Source organism: Anneissia japonica, unplaced genomic scaffold, assembly GCF_011630105.1.
Source record: "Anneissia japonica isolate Jap-2015-1 unplaced genomic scaffold, ASM1163010v1 scaffold287752_len1182401_cov188, whole genome shotgun sequence".
NCBI classification, from domain to species: Eukaryota; Metazoa; Echinodermata; class Crinoidea; order Comatulida; family Comatulidae; genus Anneissia; species Anneissia japonica.
The window spans coordinates 335,387-345,703 of NW_022687544.1; the positions used below are offsets into that span (position 1 = coordinate 335,387).

The window sequence follows — 10,317 nt, forward strand, 5'->3', positions numbered from 1 at the left end:
CCCTCCCCTGACGGTTTTTACCGGGCTGACCAAGCCGTCGTACCGGGCTGGGTAATAAGAGAAAAGAAAAAGGGAAGAGGGAGGGAAAGAGAAAGAAGAAAAAAAGAAAAGGAAAGAAAAAGAGATGAGAAAAAAAGACAAAAATAAAAAGAAAGATATCAAAATGACCAGACTCACAACACCCTGCAACCCCTTCTCCACTTCAAAAACTGTCATAACTCTATCTATGCTGCCCGATGGCTTAACCACTGGGGGACAAGGGGTAAATATCTATCTTTGAGAAATCTTCCCCACCTCTTTATAGATGCCTTTTTTATCCCCTGAAAGTACCTAAAACCTCAAATTTCGCCCGCTTCACACGCATTTATTGTTGGCATGGGCCAATTTCCTCTTAAAATTGCACATTTTAGGGAGTTTTGATCAATTCCAACGAAATTAGAATTAAAAACACCGGGGGATAAGGTAAAAATATCCATCTTTGGAAAATCTTTCCCCACCCTTTGACAAATGCATCCTATGAAAGTGCCTAAAATTCTCAAATTCTTTGCTCGTATTTCTTGTTATGGTTGGCCAATTTCCTCTATAAATTGCACATTTTAGGGAGTTTTCATAAATTCCGACGAAATTAGAATTAAAAACAAAAGTATTTTGCGCGCTTCGCGCGCATTTTTTAGGGCTTTTTTAGGATTATCCTGTTAAGTTATTTAAACACATAGGCCTAATAATAGTCCCAAACTCAAGAAAGACAAATTTAAGATCGTTTTAACCTAAAAGAAGGGCCTCAATATGTATTGATGGTGAAAGAATATGTTTGTAATAAATAAAACCATGATGAAAATGCTTATATTTAGTTTCAAACACACGTATTTGACCTATATTATAAATATAAGCCCTACCGTATGTCGTATTGTTTTCTATAGGGGGAGAGGGGTGGGGTGGGGTAGGTACGGTAAATTACTAACCGGGAAAATAACTACCGTACCCACTCTGACCCAAGACCCCTGTTACGTGCCTGGTGTTGGCGCCAATGTGTGCCCTTGTGTGGACAAGGGATGTGCCCCCTCTGAAGCTGGAATTCTTGTTTTTGCAAAATAAATTGATGCAATTTGCTATTATAGGCCTAATCAATAAATTCCTCATCAACCGATATATCCTTAAACATTCTTGGAATTGACATAATATTACTGATGTCGTACACACCCTTGAGTGTGAAATGTGGCTTTCTTTGCAAGCACCTCTAACATCTAAGGAAAGAAGAGCTTAGATTGGTACCAGATAAAATAATTTTGTTATCAACATTAATGAATTATGCTAATTTTCATCTTGTAAGCACATAAGACAGTGCAAATTATTTCTGTGACAGTCTTTAAGTGTGTAAAACTCCATTTTATCCCATACATGGTCAAAATATTGGGGATGATACAATGGACCATCCCCTTGTCAAATATTGGGGGGATATATCCCCCATCCCCGGGATCTACGCCTATGACAAGTAGTTTAGCTGAGGTTCAACTGCATCGGATATATTTTTTATGCAGCAAACCATGGAATTTTCCCCATAGGCATCGTTTTGCCAGTGACTGCAATATGTGGGAAAGCGCCCCAAGACTTTGTTGTGTAGAGCGCTATATAAAAATCTACATATTATTTACACATGTATGTCTGGGACCAGAGATTCCGCGTCCGAGCCCCCTGCCAGGGACACATAACCACCTCTACCATGGATGAGGTTAAGAATTGGCACTTTTAAGAAGCCTAGAAATGGTACTCGTCAAACAGTTTTCACTGACGAAATTTATGGCTTCTTCCCCGATGGGGTAGTGTGTCCCTGACCCTACTGATGTTGCTGTTCTTCAGAGGAGGCGAAGTTGGTAGATAGAATTAAAATAAAATTTCAATTCTTAAAAATTTACTTAGTTCGTAAATACTATGTTAGTAATGGCACGTGATTATACAATTATTAATGTTTTTGACTTTTGTATATATAGTATACAATTGTGGAAAATAGATTGATTTACCTACAACTGATGTACTGATTTGTTGTTACACAACTTCAACCAAAAAAAAAAACACCATTCAGTTTTGCTTTTTTAATATCATTTTCTTAATGGTTTATAGCATACAGAATTGTGTTTGTAATGTTCTTCCTCAACTACATATGTGAGGTCTTACTACAAAATGAGTCTCCTCGTTAGAAAATCAAAAAATGAGTTTATATGGTAGATCACATTATAAGCTTTAATTTGGTCTTTGAATGGCTTCCCTAGGATAAATAGATCCAGAGATGTGAGCATTTAGAGTTTAGGTGTACGAGAACCAGGTTTTGAGAAAATCGGCCTCAAACTCAACTAACTTGTACAAACAATAGGACTAAAATTACAGAATATGCGAAGAAAACACTGTTTTAGTAAGTAAATTCACTTAAAAAGTACACAATCATAAAATATAAGCAGTATCAAGTTATTCGAAAACAATAAAACCAAAATTTTGTAAAAATGTTGCCTTTGACCTATTTTGGTGAATATCTCAATATGATTTCACCAACGATGCGCCTCATTTTGTGGTAAGACCTCACATATTTACTTTATCAACAGCCTAATATACAACTTGCAGTATTTAGATATAATTATATACTGTACAGAATAAGAGCCTACAATGAGTTCTTATATACTGTAATTACTGTATTTAGAAGTTCTGGTAGTGTTGCATAGGCCTAAAAATTAATTGCGATTATGACCAAAATTTGTTTACAGGCTGGTTGAATGCTAATTTTAATTGTGTATATATTCAAGTTAAAACATTTCAGGAGCTCATTATTTTCATATCTATATATATATAGGTTTGTTGTATATGTATACCAGCTGAACATACAGGCTGTATATACTAAATATATTTAATTTTATGTAGAGAGTTACTATGGTAGCTGAGGAAGTATAACAAAACAGTTTAAGATTCGCCTCCGAGGGTTTCCTTGTCAAACATGTACTCGCCAAGGCCTGGGCCAACACGCTTCAGAATGGCCACGTAGTCCGACAGCTCCTTGATTGCTTCAACCTGCTCTGTCAGGTAGTTTGCCTCCAAGAAGTCGCACATCTAAATATTCAACAAAAAATGTATAAAGTAATTACGGTTTCAAGAAAAAGTACAGTATTTCAAATTATCAATAATTGAGTATTCAGGCTAAAAATTTTTTTTAAAACAATTAAATACAGTACTAAATAATAGTTCCGAATTAATTTCACCTATAATTTTAGACAAATTTATCAAGACAATATTACAAAGTATTATAAAAAGGGATTTGGTGTGGATACAAGACCACATTAGGAAACGGGAAACAAGACAACAACAACAACAGGGCAAATTAAATTGTTCAAAGCTCTGTCAACAAGATAAAATTTTCTTTGACAAATAAACTGTTGTGCCACAATATATAATCACACATACCTATGGTCATTATGTGATGTCATATGACCATATTTAGGCATGTCAATGTTTTGTCAAATGAAATTTGATAGTCTGGACATTAATATGCAAGTACCTGCTTATCACCATGCTTTTCTGCAATGTTGTGCATATCCAGCAGAGACTTGTTAACATTCTTTTCCAAGTCAAGAGCAACCTGCATGGCTTCCAAGCATGTTCCCCATTCATCCTTCTCGGGTCTCTAAAAAAGAAAGGAACATTTTAATACTCCTAACGCTGTAGCCACTGCAAACATTACTAAATCTTACATTCTGTCATATTCAACATCACGTAAACGCGATGTTGAATATGACAGAATGTAACATTCAACATCACGTAAATGTGACAATTACAAAATAGAATATTATTGAAGGTTATGGAGTGGAGTTTTATGGAGTTTATAGTTGGTACAAAAACTCCTCTTGTCTGTAAGGACCCTTCGGAATGGAAGACGAGCATCTTAACAACCAAGCTAACTGCTCCTATCCTTTTCTGTCAACTCCTAACTATGATTGCATATGCAGTTAGCATATCCTTTTGCAAAATGTGTGCAGTTACAGATACACGATTTCTAGGCAGTAGTCATGTCTAACATGTAATATATTGAAAAAAATTAAACCTTAACCCCAAATAATATATAAATGATGATTAGTTTTAATTGTTGTTTCAATAGTTTGCATTGTTTTGTACAATTTTGTAAGGTTGGGGGAGAGAGAAGGAGCATAGGGGAGTTCAAAGGTGTGTAGATAAAGTAGAATTAATAAATAATAATAAGAATTGTTTATATTTCTTGGAATGGTCAAGGAATATGAACTGATTAATGTACTCAGTCTAGAGCTTGTGATGCTTGATACTTACGCAGATGTTTTGGAGGACAATTCTGCCACCACGCTGGTTTTGGAACTTCATGAATTTTTGAGCATGTTCATTCTCCTCTTCATGGTTTTTCTTGAAGAAGTGTCTGAAACCCGGCAGAGCAATATCATCCCGGTCGAAGTAGTAGGACTGAAAAAAAAAAAAGCATTGTATTGAATATAATATTAGGTGTGTGACTATCGGCTGTTGAGAGCGCGATATCATGGCACCGCTATCATTTTCTGCCAGCAACTTGACAATCTGCACAGCCCACTATTGTTTTGGCCTCTATATGTCTAAAAACAAATAAGTTTTTGTACATTTTTCAAAAAAAGGTCACATACTTTTTTATTGTTTACATTGGTTTTAGAGGACCAAAATTAGGCATGACCAATGATTTTGTAAATTTCTTAATATTTGACGACGGGCAATGATCTTGTTTATCAATTTAATGACATTTTAAATGCTCTTTCAAATGGTAGTACAGTACTAGCTGCCAAGAAAATTCCTTGTTTTTGATTCTTTTGTCACATTCCTAATAATTAAATATACTATTTTCCTATCAATTTTCCACGCAAATTTGAGCCGACTTTTTAGGTATCCTCCGCGCAATTTACAGTATGGACCAAGTACTAGGGCCGGGGGGGGGGGGGGGGGTGTGGGCTTCACTATTAGGGGCCTAGGTCCTATACTATAGGCTAGGCACCACACGATGAGTGACGTCACACACTTCAATTAGTGTCATTAACCCAGTTCAGCTAAGCTTGTTTTTGTCAACAAAGGCCTTAAGAAAATATTCATATAAAATGCTTTTTGATTGGTTAAGACGTTTTCATCAGGTCAAACAGGGTCGAAGTAGTATACCATTTCAATTTTTTTCCAAAATTGGTAAACTTTTATCGAAGTTACCAGCTTTTGAAAAGTAAATAGAAGTAATAAAGTTCAATTTTTTAATAACAAAGATTAGTTTATAATCTAAGAGTTTATTTGCGAAATTTGAATGTAATATGAGGCATCGCAAAACCGACGATCAGCTGTTGATCGGCCGTCATTGTCGCGAGGTAAACCATAACAATTTTTACGTATTTAACAATATTTTTCATGTAAATAAAATAAATATGGAGTTCAAAAAGTCAACTAAATGATACTTAAAGTATAAAATATACTTTTACCTAATGATTATCTAAAAAAATAGTTAAATATTTAGGATTGAAGTGGATATTAAACAGGATGATTTCGAGAGAATTGTGAGACGATGACGTCATGTGTAACGGCCAATGAAATTCGTCATTTGAAGTCCAGCGGGGGTAATATTTTTATTTTTCATTTGTGTAACATAATTTAGTACATAAGTATTATTTTCAGCCCCGAAACCTAGACTCAGAAATACCAGGAAGGTGTCCGGCGGGGGATAGTTTTACTTCCAGATTAATTCTAGTAATAAATTTTTTCATATATCTATACTTGTGTACTGTATAGTTTTTATTATATTAGTTTGCAAAATTTTATACACCATTAAAGCCTGTCACAAATTGCGCCAACACTTTGTCAGACAATGCAATTACTCTGAGAATGCAAGAACAATAAGACTTTTTTTATGACTATTTATTTATTTTTTCAAATTTATTATTTTTTTTTCCGAATTTCAATTTCAGAATTGTGGGTCAAAGGTCATCTGAAAAATTTATAATTTTTCGGGTCGTTGTTACTTGACCAAAGTAATTTGCAGTAAAAATTTACAATCAAAATGCACACTATTTTTAGCATTTACAAAAATTAACAAAAATATATGGCAAAAAGTTACAGAAATATTATTGTTATACAGTACATGCAACTTTCTATTTACGTGCTCAGAAACCTCAAATGTTTATAAAACCCTAAGTTACCAGTGGCTCAATTTTCCTCAAATAAAGTTTTTTATGATACTGATTCTGAGAAAGAGTAGTTTTTTTGTGCTATTTCTTTCTTTTTTTTTTTTATATATTTAACTTTGAATTCATCATGTGGTGCCTAGCTAGGCCTGCTGGCTAGGGTAGGCTGGACGCCTCGTCCCAGATTTGAAAAAAAAAAATTACTACTTTTATAGCCGGTTAAGTTCTTCTTTTTACATGTAGGCCTAGGCCTACCTCAGCATGTCCCTACTATATAAGTAAGCAACCCTGCCTTAGGTAGATAGGCCCCAAAACTCAAGGTTCAAATGTATATAAAGTAACAGAATATTCATTGCTATGAAGGGCGTATGCCCTAGTAAACGCCAAATGTAATACTGAACCCGGATGTGCTTGTGGCTCTGAAGTGTGTGACGTTTTCGTTTTAGCACTTAAAACAAACGTTACAATACATACCATAGAAAGGTACACGTACGAAGCGTACAGTTCTAAGTTGATTTGCTTGTTAACAGCTGCTTCAGATTCTGCGTGGTAGTTTTGTCTTGGAAGAGTACAGGCCATTGTTGATCGTTAGATGTATATAAACACAAGTATATGAATATTATAAAAGATATTGAGAAGTTTGAAGCGCCGTTCCGTTCCGTCACTGCGAAAGCAAAAACAGTATCACTTCAAGTGGTTACAAAATGGTGGAAGCGCGCTGTTTTTATATCTACGGCTCTTACATGAATTAGTTGTTACTCCCTATAATGACTTGCATATTTGTTACATGCTAGAATTTCCCGCTGGATTAAGATTACCGTAGTCAAATTCGGTTACCTTATCATGTAATCCTTGCGAATAATATATTTAATCAACAATCTTCCAGTAAAATAGTCATTTGTTTAAGGTTTTCGGTGCTTTGATGAAAACCATTGCAGTAGTCGCAAATGATATAATGGCAGTAATATTGCCAAATAAAGAATGACATCATTTTGGTCATAAGACCACCGACCATCACACTATATATACAAAACACCATTACAAGAAAAAAAAAAAACAATGGCCCTTTGCTGAATATGAATAACACGTTTAATCATGGAGCTATACCTCCATGGTTTAATATTATATTTATTTATGATTTACAAAAAAACATTTTTAAAGAACAAATGTAACGTTCAGTGGCAGAATTAGAGAGTGGGGGCTAAAAAGTCCTCTATTTTTTTGTAAAAATAAAAAGGTTTTGTAATCAAACAATTTACCGTGCTAAATGGTAAAAGACAATCAAATACAAACTAAAATTAACGAAGGTGCTAGAGGTTTAAGGGGTCGCCCTTGCACCCAACGGGACTTTTCTCGAAGTGCGAACTGAGTCACTCAGTTCGCACTTCGAGAATCTCACTCAGTTCGCACTTCACGCTCCCTTGTCGGGCTTGATCCGCCCCTGGAATAACGTCAAGTTGAGCAGGGGACTATTACCATGGCTCTCGATCTGTGCTAGCTAATAAATAAAAAAATAATAAAATTCAGTATTCGAATTCATACTTTGTTCATTTTTGTTACTAACTTTAAGTTGAAAATTAGAACATCCTTCTGTTTGCAAGGCGGTAGGGAGGTAGCCAGGATTTTGAAAGGGGGGGGGGGAGGAGCCGTTATGCGAATTACGTATGACCCTGGCGGGGTCAAGGAGGGGACGAATCCCCCTGTGAAGTAGCGCACTCTGAACGTTCTTAGGACTGTTTGAGAGGATAAAGTGAAAATTGCAATAGACGCATTATAAATAAGTGCAAAAATAATTATATAATAAATCAACAGCTCCAGTGGCAGATCCAGGAATTCGAAAGAGAGGTGAACCAGGGAGGAACTTTCACAGACCGAGGAACCAGCCACCTCAGCCCCACCATGGTTGGGGCTGAGGTAAAAAAAATTATGATTAGGGCATCTCTAGATGGCCGGAAATTACACTCTCGCACTTTTGAAATTTGAATATATTTTTCTTTTTTTCCTTAAAAAAATAAGTGGGGGGGGGGGGCTTGAATCCACCTTTGCTTAAAACATTCTTTATCCAGAATAGTCATAATCACGAAAAATGTACATGAAAAACTAGATCACATCCTAAAAACAAACAGTAGTCACTAAGACATACATCAGGTCATACCCAGGGAAGGGCACAGATCTGTTTTGAAAAGTGGAGGGGGAGGTCATTTTGTGAGTCGACACCCACCGCAGCCCCACAATGGTTGGAGCTGAGGTGAGAAAATTTGAGGAAATAGTACCTCTAGATGGCCAGAAATGACACTTTTAGTAAAATTCATCATCATCACATCACCAATAGTCAAAATGAAGCGCCAAAAAAAAAATTCTCATGATCTTTTATCATGGATTTTTGACAACCATAGAGATCTTATTAATGTGTGTGTGTATACCAGAGAAAACAAAGCTTAAATACATTTTCTTTGAGTATGTACTTTACATAGGGCTACTTCAAAAACGTGATTTTACAACCACCTCAGCCCCACCGTGGCTGGGGCTGAGGTGAGAAAATTGGAGGAAATAGTACCTCTCGAGATGGCCGGAAATGACACTTTTATATAGTAAAATTCATCATCATCCCATAATACCATTATAGTCAAAATGAAACGCCAAACAATTTCTCATGATCTTTTATCAGGGATCTACTTAATATCCAGGACAACTTAGGAATAATTATAGCTTACTAAGCTTTAACTATATACTATATTATGATCAACAAATCACAACTTTTTTTTAGCATTTAGCACGATTTTCTTCACTTTTTATTGTTATTAATATTAATATCAATTATTACTATCGTCATCATCATCATTGTTATTATTATTACTATTAGTAGTAGTATTATTAAACAAACATTTAAAGAAAAAAAGGATAAAAACGAAATTGAACCACAGTATCGCATTTCTATCTTAAAAGACCTGGCCTGAGATTTATGGATTTAAGATTTTTTAAAATCACGCTTAGGCCTATGTGTTCTATTAGGCCTATGTATAACGTGTACTGATGCATATTTACATGTTTAGAAGTATCCCCCCCCCCCCTGGATACGTCCCTGCAAGGCGGGACCACAAGATGACTGGTAGACCTGACCTAATCAATTTAGCGATTTTCATATATTATAATACAACTTTAACTAGTGCTTATTCGATCTAGTCTTTGATTAAGTTTGTTAAACTTGGAAAATTACGCTCTCATTTCTTGTTATGCCAGGCCGGCCTGCTTCCTTCACTTGGTGAAATGAAAAACATGTTGTTTGCCTTTTTCTTTTAGAGTCAGAGCAATCTACGATATTATTTTCACTGCCATCAGTTGAGTTGGATTGGATTTATTCGGTGTATGTAAACCACCAAGGATAGCCTACGAAAGTCTAGAGGAAGACTTATTTCCAGTGGGGCGGATCCAGCCAAAATGTGGGGGTCGAAAGGCTAGGCTATGTGATATAAAATGTTTAATTTTTTTTTTTTTATTTTGTTTATTACTAATATTTATTAAATGTCTTTTTTTGAATTGTTCTCACCAGAAATCTACAGTTAATGACAATAATTATGGAATGTTGAATCATAATAAGGATTCGTTGACTTTTGTTTTCCATGCTTGTCTAAACATCACTCAATGGGCGTTCCATAACTTGTACAATCATTGTGGTTGGCCAGTAATCTTGTGTTGTATTTGAGATCGGTATTACGTCGGTGTACGTGTCATCATGTGGGCAGTTTGTTGTTTTTAATAAATGGGCCAAAGTTCGGTATGTAATGCCAGGATAGCTCCTTTTACAGCCAAGTGACTGAGCGATACGAAACAAAGAAGGTGTGTTTTTAAATTTAAATGGCAGGGCTGGCAGGGTAATAAAGAGTAGGCCATAGCAGGCATATGCTAGGCTAGCCTAGCTAGCAAATATATGGAAACCACCCGTTCTGGAGCCGGAGAAGGTAGGCTTCCTAGAGCCTAGGCCTAGCAAGGAACTAGTGAACCTCCCCCTTACAAACTGTCCCTTTAACAGTAGCCACAATGGCTGAGGCTATCGGCACTGCCGCAGTGCGAAAAAAAGCTGCTGTTTTCTATCGGCACTGCCGCAGTGCCAAAAAGCTGCTGTTTTCTA

General features: G+C 35.9%; 1 protein-coding gene and 1 long non-coding RNA gene across 2 annotated transcripts in view; one reads left to right on the forward strand and one right to left on the reverse strand.

Annotated features, from left to right (window-relative positions):
- Positions 1–2,075: 2,075 nt before the first annotated feature.
- Positions 2,076–6,895, reverse strand: LOC117119617 (soma ferritin-like). The gene is made up of 4 exons (XM_033264454.1): positions 6,663–6,895; positions 4,321–4,467; positions 3,539–3,664; positions 2,076–3,093 (listed from the first exon to the last, which is right to left on the reverse strand). Exons 1-4 carry the CDS (start codon positions 6,765–6,767, stop codon positions 2,947–2,949), a joined length of 525 nt encoding a protein of 174 aa, XP_033120345.1. The 5' UTR covers positions 6,768–6,895; the 3' UTR covers positions 2,076–2,946.
- Positions 6,896–9,743: 2,848 nt separating this feature from the next.
- The window catches only part of LOC117119628, a 9,284-nt gene continuing 8,710 nt past the window's right edge, over positions 9,744–10,317 (forward strand). The window contains exon 1 of the long non-coding RNA XR_004447217.1: positions 9,744–10,025. This is a non-coding gene — a long non-coding RNA (uncharacterized LOC117119628). The remainder of the gene's footprint in view (positions 10,026–10,317) is intronic.